At 38.6% G+C, this 15,630-nt stretch overlaps 2 protein-coding genes across 5 annotated transcripts in view; both read right to left on the minus strand.

Moving 5' to 3' along the window:
- Positions 1 to 7,504, minus strand: part of METAP1D (methionyl aminopeptidase type 1D, mitochondrial) — a 97,101-nt gene extending 89,597 nt beyond the window's left edge. The window contains exon 1 of one of the 4 annotated variants that reach the window (XM_058190574.1): positions 7,391 to 7,504. In XM_058190574.1, coding sequence (XP_058046557.1) covers positions 7,391 to 7,436 — 46 coding nt within the window. In that variant the 5' untranslated portion in view covers positions 7,437 to 7,504. Of the gene's footprint in view, positions 1 to 3,356; positions 3,404 to 7,390 lie in introns of those variants that run through there. The other 3 variants (XM_058190590.1, XM_058190581.1, XM_058190601.1) reach the window with 3 other exon arrangements.
- A 3,540-nt stretch (positions 7,505 to 11,044) lies between these two features.
- Positions 11,045 to 15,630, minus strand: part of HAT1 (histone acetyltransferase 1) — a 29,340-nt gene continuing 24,754 nt past the window's right edge. The window contains exons 9-11 of the mRNA XM_058190635.1: positions 13,790 to 13,941; positions 11,740 to 11,856; positions 11,045 to 11,433 (exon numbers count right to left, since the gene is read on the minus strand). Coding sequence (XP_058046618.1) covers positions 11,266 to 11,433; positions 11,740 to 11,856; positions 13,790 to 13,941 — 437 coding nt within the window. The 3' untranslated portion in view covers positions 11,045 to 11,265. The remainder of the gene's footprint in view (positions 11,434 to 11,739; positions 11,857 to 13,789; positions 13,942 to 15,630) is intronic.

Consider the following 15,630-nt stretch of genomic DNA (forward strand, 5'->3'; position numbering starts at 1 on the left):
TCCTTGTGTGTCCAATCACACTTGGCCAATAAAAAAATTCTATTCTATTCTATTCTAAATATAAAACCCAAGCCCAGCACATTTATTAAAAGCAAAACAATTCATAATGATAATTAAATACCATCTTTATTCTTTCAAAATGAAGAGATCGTTTTTCCCAAACTAAAATCCAATTTTCCCTGAAACTAGTAGAGGGTAATTATTTTGAGGTTATGGATCATATCTCCCTTTGGTTTTATTGCATTCCTTTTCTATTTCATTTTTGTACCACTTAGGGCAGCAAGTAGAATAGTGATGTCACCAGAGAAACAGGGTTGGGGATTTTATCACACGCATGCCTTTTCGTTTTTTCTGCTATGTTCAGTCTACTTTTTTTAATGAAATAAAATTAATCTGTTAAATCTTCCAGAGGCTTGCCTCTATTTTATCTTTTAAGAAAAAACAGAAAAAAATGGGTTTTTTAAAAAAAAATTGCCGCCAAATTCCAATAATGCAATGTTGGGGGGGCATTGAGAAACTGAAGGTTGCCTACCCATGGGTGCCCAAGTGGTATTTAGCACTCAGGTCCCCCACTTATTCATCCAAGAAAGCTTGCTCAGGATTAAGCTTTGTCTCTGTTACAAACAGCAGACATGCTGGGATGCAGTGAGGAATTTTCATGGCTTTTTCCTCTTCTATAATGCGGGTTCACTGCTTTTAAATTTAATGGAAATAGTGCTATTGCACTGGATGACTGGAGAAGCAGTGAGATGTTTTCTGCCCTTCTAGCAACACCCCCCCTCTCAAGATTGCTATTCAATCACAATTAACAAGAGTAAGGAATAAGCAACCCTAACCCTCTCATAGATGTAATAATGTCGTTTCCATTGGTTTTCTCAGCACAAATTGTAAATCCAGGTGTTGTGTTACGAACCTTAACTGTTGTCTATGGCTCAGTATTTTGTTTTAACTGAGGTATTATGGCTTGTTCAACGAACCATGGCTTAGGGTGACGAGGGAACCCAACCTCAGGATCATGGAAGAAACAGGGAAAAGCCTTGCTGGGTCCTTCATCCCAATAATTCTACTTAAGACTGCTGCTTCTTCGCTCCCATTATTGGAAGGGAGGCAGACTTTTTGTTCACTTCTCTCAGTTGATTAGGGAAAATTGGACGAGACACCTGCTGGCTGCATGTGGCCCATCGGTTGCCAAACCTTCCTCTAATCCTCTAATCCTTCATCAACAGAATGAAAACAGAGCAAATTAGCAGATTGGAGAACAATTTCTGGAAAAAGAATAATCAGATAAGAGATGTAGATATAGGTATATTATTTTTTACTTATAAAAAGATCAGACACAACATGTAGGGTGGATTCTAGATGTTAAATGTTAAATGTAATTGTTCTCTTTTTTTGCACCCTATTTTTTTTCTTTTTTGTTGTTGTTAGGATTAAATGTATGCTTTTGTTTTGTTTGTTTTACTGTTTTGTATTTTATCTTTTATGATAAAACAATAAATATTTTTTTAAAAAAAATCAGATACATACAACATAGTACTACAATAATATTTAAGCACAGGTAGTCCTCGACTTGTTCATTTAATGACCGTTCAAAATTACAACAGCACTGAAAAATGTGTTTCATGACGATTTTTCACAGTTACAACCTTTGCAACATCCCCATGATGCTTGGCAACTGGTTCATATTTATGACCATTGCTGTGTTCCAAGGTCATGTGATAACCTTTTGCGACCTTCTGGCAAACAAAGTCAATGGGGAAACTGCGATCATTTAACAGCTGGGTTACTAACTTATCACCTGCAATGATTCCCTTAACAATTGTAGCAAGAAAGGTCATAAAATGGGGCAAAACTCATTTAACAACAGAAATTTTGCGCTCAATTGTGGTCATAAGTCAAGGATTGCCTGCAACCAAGAACAGAATGTTTTCATTTTAAAATTTATTCCACTTGCTGAAATAAGCAAGAAATTGACATCTGAGCAGAATTTCTTTCAACTTTCTCACAAGCAAATAATGTGGACTATAGCAAATATCAAAGATTGGCGCCAACTGAATAACCCCAGAGGATGACTTATTTATAATTTTTGATTATGATATGGTGAGCAGAGGATAGAGATATGGTTTCTTTTTAAATATTTAATATCAGCAGCAATAAAGTGACTCCCTGTACATTGGTAATATTAATAAAAGATCATTCTTACATTCCATATATTATTTTTATTCAAAACTCTAGGGAAGCCTTTCTGGGGTTGTTCAAAAGTCCCGGTTCCGTGATAGACTCTGATGAAAAAAAAAGTGTTTTTTTTAAACTTTGTATACCACACAAAGTTAGTGACTGCATTTATATGGTACGTATGTCAGTTGCTGGCTTGCTACTCTTGTAAAATTTGTAAAACAACATATAGGTTAGAAGTAAATTGTTTTGTGAAATGTCCATGCTTTTTTGTAGGGGTTCCTTGAGACCTGAAAATTATTTCAAGGGTTCCTCCAAAGTAAAAAAAGTAGAGATCAGTTACTCTACCAGATTCTGGGTTTCTACTATTCTGTAAACCCAAGGAGTTGTGGCAAATTTGAAGCCTGTCCATTGGTAGCCAAAATTTTATTCAGAAGGTTGTAGCACCATTGAAAGAAATGTCAACCTTGATTATTCCATAACTATAGACTTCTTTAGGAGGACCAGATCTTCTAAATGAACTGGGTTCCGATGTGTTGCTTCCTAACTTTTAATTTTTTTTATTTATTTTATTTTTTATTTGCATTAAAGAGATAGATTTTTTTTCTTTTTCTGACCCAGTATGCTTTGGCATGGGGTTGGGGCAGACATTGATATTAATTTATATTTCATGTAGAACGATTATTCAAATTTTCTGTATTTGCAGGATGGGAGGAATTACAATTTTAAGACTTCCATTCCAACATATCTAGAGGGTATAGGTTTCTAGAAGGCTGTTCTTAGCCTTAGTATTAACCTAGAGCAGTGATGGTTAACCTTTTTGGTGCCGAGTGCCCAAAGCACACACGCGCGCAGATGCAGGCATGCGTGCCCAAATCCCCAAAATGCAATGTGAGCGCCCCGCCATGCACATGCGTCCCAGTGCATGCATCCCCCGCACATGCATCCCAGCCCTCCCACACCCTGTTTTGGCTTCCAGGTTGGTGCAGGAGGCGTTCCAGACCCAAACGGGAGATGTGCCCTATTTATGGCCTGGAAAACCTCCTGCACCAACCTGCCTCCTCCCCCCAAGCTTGTGACCCTCCCCCCCCACATGCACGCACACATCCCCTACATGCGCCCAATCCCTGCGCACGCACGACAAAGACACAAAGACCATCTGGCCAGCGGGAGGGGCGCACCCATGTGTGGTGGAGCTGGGTTGGGACAACGGCTGGTGTGCTCACAGAGAGAGCTCTGTGTGCCACCTGTGTTACGTGTGCCATAGGTTCGCCATCATGGACCTAGAGTAATGATATGAACTGACAGTCAAAGGAACAGGTTATTAGCACATAATATCCTGTAATAACAGGAATCTTCAGTACAGTATTTATTAACTACTTTTCCTTTTAAGGAATACCAAGAGTATATGTCAGGCCATAAATTATATGAAAATTATAAAATGCTACAACTGATGGTCTTCAACATCCATAGGGTAATTTGACCAGATTTTAGTGAAATTTTCTTTTTCTTTGTTTTACACTTCTATGCTCAGTACTTTTTAAAAAAATAATATTTATTAAATTCCCAAAAGTTAAAATACACAATCCAAAAAAGAAACCACAATACACAAAAGCAAAAAAATATAAAACAAACAAAGACAAACGCATCAAAATTACAATACTCATAACAGCTTTCAATTTATGATTAAGAAATGTATCTGTTTCTTTACCTCTTTTCCAAAATATCGGAACACTCCATCTGCTTACTGCAGTATAGAAAATTATGAATTTGAAGAGGGCAAATTTATCGTTGCCTCTCCCCAAAGTGAACAGAAATCCCACAAATCAGAAATGATTGTTTCATTCATATGCAAATACATATTTTTTCAGGCTCTAGCCATATTGACACATGGGAAGAAGCCGGTTTAGTTCAACAGGATTAGCTTCAGAATAGATATATATATAGGATTGTGTTGTCAATTCTTAATAGACTGCATGATGCAATCCTTGAATTACATTTATTGGGCAAGTTTAGATTACTCTTGAATATGTAAATAGAGTGAAACCACTCTGAAGAGGCTGTCTTGCAGAAACAGACACAATTATTTTAAAGGAAGAGGAAGAGGAACCATCTAGAGCAGGGGTGTCAAACTTGCGGCCCATGGGCTGGATGTGTCACACGCTGGCCCCCATTTAGCAAAAAGTCGCAACATGTTACATGATGACAATGTGATGCCATGAGTTTGACACCCCTGATATAAGGTAAAGTAAAGGTTCCCCTTGCACATACATGCTAGTTGTTGCCGACTCTAGGGGGCGGTGCTCATCTCGTTTCAAAGCCAAAGAGCCAGTGCAGTCTGAAGATGTCTCCGTGGTCATGTGGCCACATGACTCAACGCCAAAGGCGCACGGAACGCTGTTACCTTCCCACCAAAGGTGGTCCCTATTTTTTCTACTTGCATTTTTACGTGCTTTCGAAACTGCTAGGTTGGCAGAAGCTGGGACAAGTAACGGGAGCTCACCCCGTTACACGGCAGCACTAGGGATTCAAACTGCTGAGCTGCCGACCTTTCGATCGACAAGCTCAATGTCCTAGCCCCTGAGCCACCGTGTCCCATACCCTTGATAGAGAGGATGCCAAATGAGTAAAACAGCTCAACTTGTGTGAGTGGCAGTCCAGCACACACACACATGCAGTTTGATGTGCATGAGTTGAGCTGTATGTGTGGACCAACCCACCATTTGTGCGGCACAGTTCTGAATAGGCCACGGCCCAGTAGTGGGCCACAGCCCGGGGACTGGAGACCCCTGATCTAAGGAAAGTAAGTGCCTAAGCCTGCTGCATCATGTGATTTTCTACTTAGTGACCATGGCACTTATTGACCGAGTTGCTGCTGCCAACTGTGGTCTCTAAGCAAGAACTACCTGTAGTTTGAACAAAAATTGGGGAGCAACAGAATATTGTAGGAGGAAATGAGAACTGTTAAACATTCTTTTATCTCTACCTTATTCTGCTAACAAAAAGATACAGTTGGTGAAACACATTAGCTGAATTCCATCCTTTTCATTTCATTTGTATAAATACACTCCAATGTTATTGCAACTTTATTTCTCTTTTTCTTTTAATGTTGCACAGTATGATTTCAGTTAGGCCAATACTCTTATTCTCTTGTTTATTATCATTGTTAATTGTTTTCGTTAATTATCAGCTCATCAGAGGGATTCTATTTTCCGAGTGCGAGAATACAGAATACATAACAAAAAATGCAATATATTTATATGTACATTTGGGTATCCATGTATAAATGGCCAAAACTAAATTATACCTTTCATTCATATTCTGGGATATGACAGAAATTCTCTACAGTCTAGGAGAACTTTTCTGACAGTGGGAACAATTAATCCACGGAATGGCTTGCTTCCCAAATTTGTGGGTACTCCTTCAGTGGATGTTTTCGAAAGTAGACTGGACAACCATTTGTCCAAGATGGTATAAGGTACGGGTGTCAAACCTGCGGTGCCACATTGCCGTCTCGTGATATTTCATGACGTTTTTTCCTTTCACAGAGCATGACCTATGACATATCCAGCCCACGGGCCGCCAATTTGACACCCTTGGTATAAGCTGTCCTGCCTAGAAGACGAAGGTCCCTTCCAGCCCTATGATTCTATGTTCTATACTCTAATATGGGCACTCAACCCGTTAACATAGATTGCAAATACATACTAGCATATTAACCATTGCTTGGCAGCTCATTAAATAACTTTTTCTTCCCTCACAAGCAGAAATAAACATGCTTTACTAGCATGAATATAGAAGGAAGAAGTGATACATCAAATGGCTACTTGTAAACACAATTGTTTTTTTTTTACAGGTCAACATCTGGACTTTCAAGGAGACACAAATACAACTATAGCCTTCCTATTTGTTTTTGAATTCCAAATATAAATCGAGTTTTTATCTGAAACCGAATATTTTAAAAGATTGAGAGCCACTTATCAGAAGATGCGGAGAGTGCCTACTTCATAATGATTTAGCTTTTTAAAATCAGCAAATCAGTGCATATAAGGATACTGCAGGCTCTCATGACCATTAAGATGTGTTTCAAAGAGTATTATCCTGATTTTTGTTATTAAGAAATTAGAATATTATTCTAAGGAAATTATTAATCCTTGAAAACTGTTCCAATGCATAATCAGAACATTTACAATCTACTCCAATAGTGCAATCAATCATATTCCTGTAACAGGCTATGCCACAGTTTAGACAGACAACTTATGAATTGCTTTAAATTTATATTCACATTTGCTTTCTTAAAGAAATGGTATCCAAGTTCATCAGAAATCTCTTCTTTCAAACTACTCCTATATATAGCTTTCAATCCAACAAAAGTTAGACTGTGAAATCAAAGAGACACATTGGCTGCAATTGCCATTGCAAACCCATACTTAGTGTAACAATAAGAGTTTTTAATGATAGTCCAAGAATATCATACACAAGTCTATGAAGGCAACCCCTCCTACAAGTCAAATATGATGCCTGCTGATTTCATAGATACAGTATAACATGTGGGATTTTTGGCAGTAATATGGAAGCAGTTTGCCACCGACTTCTTCCCTGGTGGTTCCTCCTTCAAATACTAACCAACTCCAATCCTATTTAAATTTCGAAAATCAGCTATTTATACTAAACAAATTCTGTTGATGCAACACGATGTAGGATCACATTTATGCAAACTGGAGCTAAAGCATTTTAGGTGTGTCTCACCAATCACTCACGCTTTAGATAACCAGACACCGATCAGGATTTGCAAACTTCAATTTAGATTAAAGCATGTTTTCCGTTTATGGAGTTACAGGAATCTTTAATCCCTATACCATAATTTCTACAGTCAGGTTGGAGCACAAGTAATAAGCAAGCACGCTTCAGATAGAATTCCAGCAGCAAATTTCAAGCAAAACTTTCATCGTGGGGAGAAGAGGACGTTGCACCACAGTACATCAGTTACTTTTGTTGTAACTCTTTGGATTTTTTCCCGCTGACAATGAATAAACTTGAAAATTCTGAGTTTCTCTAAAATAATAGCGTTACTAAGTAAAAAGAGAAAGACTTAATCGAGTCCTTCCTGCTAGACAGAAAAGCTACTGTAAGTCAGTTTTCAAGGGTGCATACGAGGCATCTGCTTTCCTCGCTCTTCGCAGTCGGCTCTGAGACAATCACAGAAGGCACTTACCCGTGAACAGCCGCAGCATACCAACAGCACCCCTGGGCGCCGCCATTTTGCATAAACACGCCGGTCACGTGGGAGCGGTGTTACACTCCCATCCATGGGCCGCCACTGAGCCGGGAGAACACGGAGCACTTCAGCGAAGGGGGCAAAAACAGGCGCGCGAAAGGGAAGGGGAGGTGGCGAGAGGAAGCTACGCCCCTTTCTCGGCTGTTGCTCGCCTTCCTTTCACACGATTTCTTGGAGAGCGGGGAGCGCGGAGGTATTTCCCCCCCACCCCCTTCAAGAGGCAACTTGGGCTTTCTCGGGTTTTCCTTGACGGCGTTTCGCTTCTCTGAAGAACTGAAGAAGCCTTTTGGAGGAGAAGTGAAACGTCTTCAAAGAAAACCCGAGAAAGACCAAGTTGCTTGCCTTTTGAAAAAAAACAAAATATGCTAAGGTTGTCCTTTGAGACAACCACCACCAGATGCCTGAAAATCTCCATAGACAAAGAGCAGAGAAGTTAACCATGGTAGCAGGTTGCAGAGAAAAGACAAACTTGGGTTTCCTGTATATATCTATAGCTATATCTATATATGGATATAGATATATATTTTCTGAGGTTTTCGTGGGTGTTTGTATGTAGGTCTTTGGTTATTCGGGTTTTCTCCCGCGTAAAATTGGAAGTGTCTTGACGACGTTTCGACGAAGTCTGATTCAAAGACTTCAAATTCTCCTAGAAGCACGAAGCTGTAAACACCAGCCTGAAGATGATGGATGAGACTTTGTCGAAACATCACCAAGACACTTCCAATTTTACGCGGGAGAAAACCCGAATAACCAAAGACCTACATATATGTATATGTATACACACATACACACACACACACACACACACGAAAGGGGAAGAATACATTTCAGAGTTGGTAACAATGAATGTGTATATATATATCCTGTATGTGTGTATACACAGGATTTATACACACACACAGTTACCAACCTGTGCGTATATAGTATATATCCTGTATATATCTATCTATCTACAGGATACATATATACACACACGTTGTTACCAACTCTGAAATATCTTCTTCCCCTTTCCGTCAAGACTCCTGCTAAAAAGACGTGGCCTGCCTAAATACCAAAGGGTTTGCAACTGTTGTACAGTTAAATGCCTATGGAGATTCTCAGTCATCCAGGTCATGGTTGTCCCAAAGGTGCTTTCTCAAGAGGCAACTGGACTTTCTGGTTTTTCTTTGAAGACATTTCACTTCTCATCCAATCAGAGCTGAAGAAGCTTCTTGGATGAGAAGCGAAACGTCTTCAAAGAAAAACCAGAAAGTCCAGTTGCCTCTTGAAAAAGCATTTTTGGGACATCTTGTACAGCTATAGTGGAAACCAGCAGCATCCCTTGGGCGATGTAGACAGGGATGGTTGAGTATCTTTTTCCTTTGAAGGAAACTTTGAAATGTTTCAATACTTTTGGTTTCTTAGGACAAATCAGCCCTTTTTGAACAACGGGAGTGGGTGAGGGGAGACAGCGTGAATGCAATTGAGTCCTCTTGCTCAGCAAGATACTTACTCGGGACTCACCCACCTACCTCACTTCGGGCATCCCCTGAAATTCTTCACCTTTTTATCCACAAATGGGATTTGGAGCCCCTGCCCCCGGAAAAAGGCAGCAAGAAAATATGGTGCTGATTTTTTTCACTAAATGTTTGACCACATGGCTCTGAGCAGTCCCAGTTGGTCGCCTCTAAATATCTGGGTATTTTGCCCAGAAAATATACAAGTAGTCCGCGACTTACAACAGTTTGCTTAGTGACCAAAGTTACAACAGCACTGAAAAAGGGACTTATGACCATTTTTTCACACTTAGAACTTTTGCAAACATCCCCATGGTCATGGTCACATGATCAAAATTCAGATGTTTGGTAACTGACTCATATTTATGACGGTTGCAGTGTCCCAAGGTCATGTGATCCCCTTTTGCAACTTTCTAACAAGCTAAGTCAATGGGGAAGCCAGATTCTCTTAACAAGTAACTTTATAACTACAGTGGTTCACTTAACAATTGTGGCAAGAAAGGTTGTAAAATGGGACAAAATACACTTAACAAATGTCTCGCTTAGCAACATAAATTTTGGGCTCAGTTGCAGTCATAAGTTGAGGACTACCTGTAGTAACTGACATTCCAAATGCCATGTGGTGATGATGATTGATTGATTAATTGATTGACTTAAGAGCCAGCTTGGTACGGTGGTTAAGGCATCGGGCTAGAAACAGGAAGCATGCCAACTGAGTGATCCTGAGCAAGTCCTTCTCTCTCAGCTATAGGTATCAGGCAAGGGCAAACCACTTCCAAAAACCCTTGCCAAGAAAACTACAGAGCTAGTCCAGATACTTGCACCTTGCCACCTATCACTGCATGATGGATTTCTGTATATTCTCCTGCCATTGCCTCAAAAGTTTTGAAATTGCATTTATTGATGTTGTATATTCCATCTTTCTGGGTGATAAGGACTGTGCAAAGCAAATGATAACATACAAAATGTTATTACAGAGATTAAAGTATTTGTGTGGAAGTAAGCTGCCACAAATTTACTATAATACCAGGAGAGCAGACATAATTAAAATACATTGAATTACAACCACCAGCAGGTCTACAAACTTTTTGAAGAGTATCTGAGATCAAGCTCTTGTTCTTGGGGGTGAAGTTCCACAGTCACATGGCTACAACCAAGAAATTGTCCTTCCTGCTACTCTGAAGACTCTTACTAGGAAGATGAGGCACATGAACAGGGTTTCTATTGTTCCTCCTAGCAGCCAGGCAAATTATCAACCAAATTACAAATGAGTTTTAGTATATTAATTGCCATGTTTTGAAATATTAATTGCCACATTTTGAAATATATATATCAGAAATATACTAACACTTTGTAGCTAATAGCTGGTTAGTCAGCTGATTCTGATAAAACTTCAATATCACACCACAGTACCAATACCACACCAATAAAATTGGAGCTCAGTTCTACCCATCACCTACATCTTTCTGCTTCCATAACTTGACTTTGACAAAGCAGGAATCAATAAACCTGAGATAATGGTGTGACTTTGACAGAGAGCCACACTTGGAAAGATTCACTGTTGTTCCAAACCATGACATTAAGAAATAAGCTTTAGAAATAATTTATTAACTGGGGCTAATAGGCAGGTAAACTTTTTTAACAGAGGTCTGTGGGTACTTCTTTTCAGCAGGGATGCATTCTGTCCCTGGAATTTGTATATAGAGAATTTCATTGTGATAAGATGAAACAAAGTCCGAGAATTTATATAGGGCAGGACTGGCCCAAATCAGACTTGATTGTTTAATGAAAAAGATGCTTAACAGATATTAGCTTGTCCTTTATTATTTTGACTCTTTAAAATGTAATTATTAACTGTTTTGATATTTTGAAGTGTTCTATAAGTGTTTTAAATAAATAAATCCACTTTCCATTTATGGGGTTTAATTTTTGATGCAAGCCATGATTTGTTTTACTCATTATTACTGAGCATAGTTTCGCAGAGTATTAATATTTACACGATTGTACTTTGGTATCTTGGTATCTTGTTACATCATCTCAATTGGTAAGCTAGAGCTTACACATACTATGCAGGGATTCAGGCCAGTTTTGTTAATGCTTGTAATCTACTTTCTTTATTTCAGCAAAGTACCAGTAGATTGAGATACCGGTTTTTAGAATCTACAACACAAAAATATAAAAAATCCAAAATACAGAAAACCACAGTCATTTTGAAAGTGATTAAAATGTCACATGAAATTTTGCAGTGGAGCAGTGATCATGAATGTATTTCACAATGCAATAGGCAGAAGTTTGTGTGTTTCTTATAGAGAATCCTCAGACCTGAGCAAGTCTTTCTAGGACTCGTCGATAATCTGAAATAAGTTGCTGGTACGTCTCTTCCAATTGTTTATGTTGTAAATTTATGTCTATTTGGTTCAACTGATTGGTCAACTCTTCTGGTCTTAAACATCTTCTCATCTTGGCAATCTCTCTTTGCTTTTTCTAGAAAACAAAGGATACACATATGAACAACATTAGCACATTTCACCACCTCCTGCCAGTCTGTTGACACTGTGATGAAATGATAGATTTGTATTCTACTAAAATAAATTAAAGGTTAATTGGATATTTCCATACCAGGAATGGAAGCAGAAAAGGAAAAGAACTTGGAGAAGGGGTATTCAGACAAAATAAAAAGAAGGAAAGGAAGTTGGCATTTGGGAAAGTCTGAGTGGTGGACAAAGTGTTCATTCACTCCTTCCCCTCATGACAAATTCAAATAAAAAATTAAAATGATAGAAAAGCCACCTTATACGGGCCCATCAATCTTCTTTTTACATCCAGTCTATAACTTCTGGATTGTTCTGCATTACTCATGTCTGTTGCATGTAACCGGAGAATTTCATAAACTCGCCGTGTATGTTGCTAAGAGTAAAAGGAAAAACATGATAAAAAGAGTTGGAATTGTTGCTCCCAATGTACAAAGTTAAAAATCTTGCCTACTATCTTTTCTTCTTGACTACTGTTTCCATTCCTTAAACTTCAGCAGTTACTGTACAATTCATCATATTAGTTTTAACCTATCCTCCTTTTTTCAAGAACCTAACTTTCTCAAATCTTATTTATTCATTTATAGCACTTACGTACCACCTAGCCTACATAAGTCCAGGTTGTTTAAAATAGTAAGATTAATACATAAAATTCAAACATATCAAAACCTAACCTCAGCAAGATATAAATTGTGAAAACGTAGCAGACCATCCACACTAAGCTCCTGATCAAAAGTAGCACATAATTCTAATAAGCAAATAAATAATTCTGGGGTGGGTGGGTGGATGAGGTGTGTGTTACAATTTACTCACATTTTCATTCTAGGCAAAAGGTTTATTTTCATTTTGCAATCTGTAAGTTTCAAATAATCGAGCCTTTTGAACCTTTTCTCCCTAGAAAATTGGAGTCCTAAATTCCTCAAAGGCTTTATTGAATAACTACACAAAAATCAGATCTCAACAACAATTTGAAATTGATTGTTGGTAACCAATACAATATTACCATGAGTTTGAAAAAAACATAGAAACATTTTCTAAAAATTCAAAAAGCTGCCTTAAAACGTGTGGGGTTCATAGAAGCTATCAGTAAAAGAAGCTGTACTGTACTAGTTTTCAACATAATAACTATTATAGTTTTGGTTACAATGTAGTCTTTCTGTAAATAATTCCTTATCTGGTGGCCTTATCTAAGGGCCTCTGATGGCTCAATAGGCTAATGCAGCCTGTTATTAACAGCAGCTGCTTGCAATTATTGCAGGTTCAAGTCCCACCAGGCCCAAGGTTGACTCAGACTTCCATTCTTTATAAGGTAGGTAAAATGAGGACCCAGATTGTTGGGGGCAATAAGTTGACTTTGTATATAATATACAAATGGATGAAGACTATTGCTTGACATAGTGTAAGCCGCCCTGAGTCTTCGGAGAAGGGCGGGATATACATGCAAAAAAAAAAAAAATCTAAGGGGACCCTGCAGGTACTATTTAGACCCAGAACCATTTGTTTAGTGTCCATTCAAAGTCATGACAGCGCTAAACAAATAGTAGTTATAAGCTATCCTCAGTATTCTGACCATCCTAGCACCCCAATGATCACGTGATTGCAATCTGGGCATTTGGCAAGCAGTTCACACTTGAAGTGCTCTACAATCACCTGATTACATTTGCACTCTTCCCTGCTGGCTTACTCAAAAGGTCAATTGGAAGGCCATTAATCTGGGAAGGTTACAAGTCACTGGGATATGTATCCCCTACTGGTGTACCCTCCTGCAGATCTTCTGCACTTGCGCTGCCTAGGTCAGTCATGAGGCTCATGCACTCTTCCCGACCCTTGTCACGCCTTTCTCACACTCTCACCAACTTGAGCCATGACTCTTGCATACCCCCTCATGTATCTTTCCTGGACCTGTGACTCTTGGGAACCTGCCCTGACCCTCCCCACATCTCCTCATTCCCACCCCCTGCCTGCTAGTCTGGGACATGCAACTTCCTGCCAGTTTCCCCACTGATTCTGGTTGTGGGAAGCGGGCAAGAAATTCCCTCGCCTAATGAGAATGAAATTCAGTTAACAGCAGCAGCCAGGACTGTAAGGATTGCCGGCCCTAATGATGATGAAATCATGCTTAGCAACAAAAATTTGGTCCCAATCCCTTTGTCCCAAAGTTGAGGATTGCCTGTATCTCTATTATTCTACACTCCCTGCAACAAAAATATTATTTATCAGATTCCCAGGTTGGCTATAGAATACTTCTTCAAACAGGACACCAATTTGCAAAATGTCAATATTGGATACATTTAAAATATTATTAATACCTTATTTACTTTCAGCTTCTGTTGAGCTTCTATTACCATATCTTGACTGAAGCCTTGGTTAAGATTCTCTGGAGAAAAGCAGGGTAAATCTTGACACAATTTTACTAATACAAAATCTCGCAATTTCACATAGCTTTCAGATGGATCTTCAGCTAAAAGAAGAAAAGACAATTGTTAGATTTGCAACCAGAAGTTTTCCTTTATGAATTACTACTACAAGACCATTCAAAACAGTTAAAGAAACACCCGTGATTATCCATATACCCATACTCAAGGCTTGAAAACATTCCATAGTTACTTTCAGTAAAAAAAAAAATCCAATAAATCTACCACCAGGATTTGCTTAACATTCTCATTCAAATACCCAAGATATCTTCATTGCTTTATGAAAGTGGTAGGGGTTGGTGTGCAGGTGGAACAACACATTCCAGTGTGCAGGTGGAACAACACAAGCGCAAACAACAAGCAGAAGCAATTGGAAATCAGTGGCCTTGCAAGTAACACGGTCCTATGGCATGTAGAGTTTACAGGCCATGGTTCCAGAAACCAAATCAATCCAATTAATACATTTTTGAATTTTTTGTTATATCTCTCAATTTGAACTCTTTCAGTCTATAAGCAACAAAATGAATATTAAGCTTGGACTGTTATTAAAAAAGTGTTTATGTACTCTGGTTTTATCAATTCCATTATGTTGGCTTAATTAAATTTGCCTGTTTCAGTGTTTGAATTAACTCTGAACCAAAAAAGAGGCAAAATTACACAATGTAATTCACTTAGGCATAATAAATGTATCTAATGTTTCTTAAAAATTGAAGCCACTCCATTCTTTCATCCAAAGTTGTTGGGTTTTTTTGTGTAAAAAAATGTAACAAATTGTCAGTATGGTCTCAGTAAAGACCTCTCATGAATGTTCATTGCATCCAAAGTTTCAGAAGCCATGACAGCACTGGGACCAGACAATAAATGTAACAAATGTGCAATGGCCTCAATTTAGCCATAGCTTTCTGTTGGCTATTCATGTATTCAAATAAACATTTTGTGCTAGTTTTGCTGATAAGGAAAAAATGGAAGAGAGATTTAGTTTTATACAGGAAGTGTTCCTGCAGGGGAAAGAAGGAAGGGCCACAGATCCTAGACTGGCATTGGATGCATTATCTTAAAAATGCAAGAACCGGGGAAGTACTTGAAAAATAAATGAGGTAAAATTAAAAAAAGAAAAGAAAACGTGAGCTGTGAAACCTGACTTAAATTGGGCAGTAGCTACATTGAAGCCTTGCTGATTTGAAGATAAATCCAGAGAAGAATGCTGAAGACCCAAACAGGAAGATGTGTTGTGGGATGTAGTTGGACAGATGAGCCTCCTGGGATAGAAGACCATGAAAGATCAAAGGATTTACCAACTAGAGTAGAACCAGCTGGCAGCCAGACTCACAGAGGGAAAATTGCTCCCAGTATTTGTAAGACCCTCCTAAATTCTAAATTAAAAGGAAGCAGTGCTCATATATATTAAGTCAACATTTACATTTACAGGCACTTACACGCAAAGACTTAAAGCCATAAAACCAATAATTAAATCAGTGAAAACCTGGACGGAGGAATCAGAATTAAAGCTACAGGCATGTTTTGACTGCACTGATTAGAATATTTTTAAAGATACCTCTGCAGACCTGGATGAACTCACAGATACTGTAACATCATATGTCAGCTTCTGTGAAGACCTATGTGTACCTACAAGGAACTTGCGAATACACAGTAATAACAAACCTTGGTTTACACCTAAACTTAAGCAGCTACGACATTCCAAAGAGGAAGCCTACAGAAAAGGTGATAAAATGCTG

The sequence above is a fragment of the Ahaetulla prasina genome, chromosome 1, assembly GCF_028640845.1.
Source record: "Ahaetulla prasina isolate Xishuangbanna chromosome 1, ASM2864084v1, whole genome shotgun sequence".
NCBI lineage: Eukaryota > Metazoa > Chordata > Lepidosauria > Squamata > Colubridae > Ahaetulla > Ahaetulla prasina.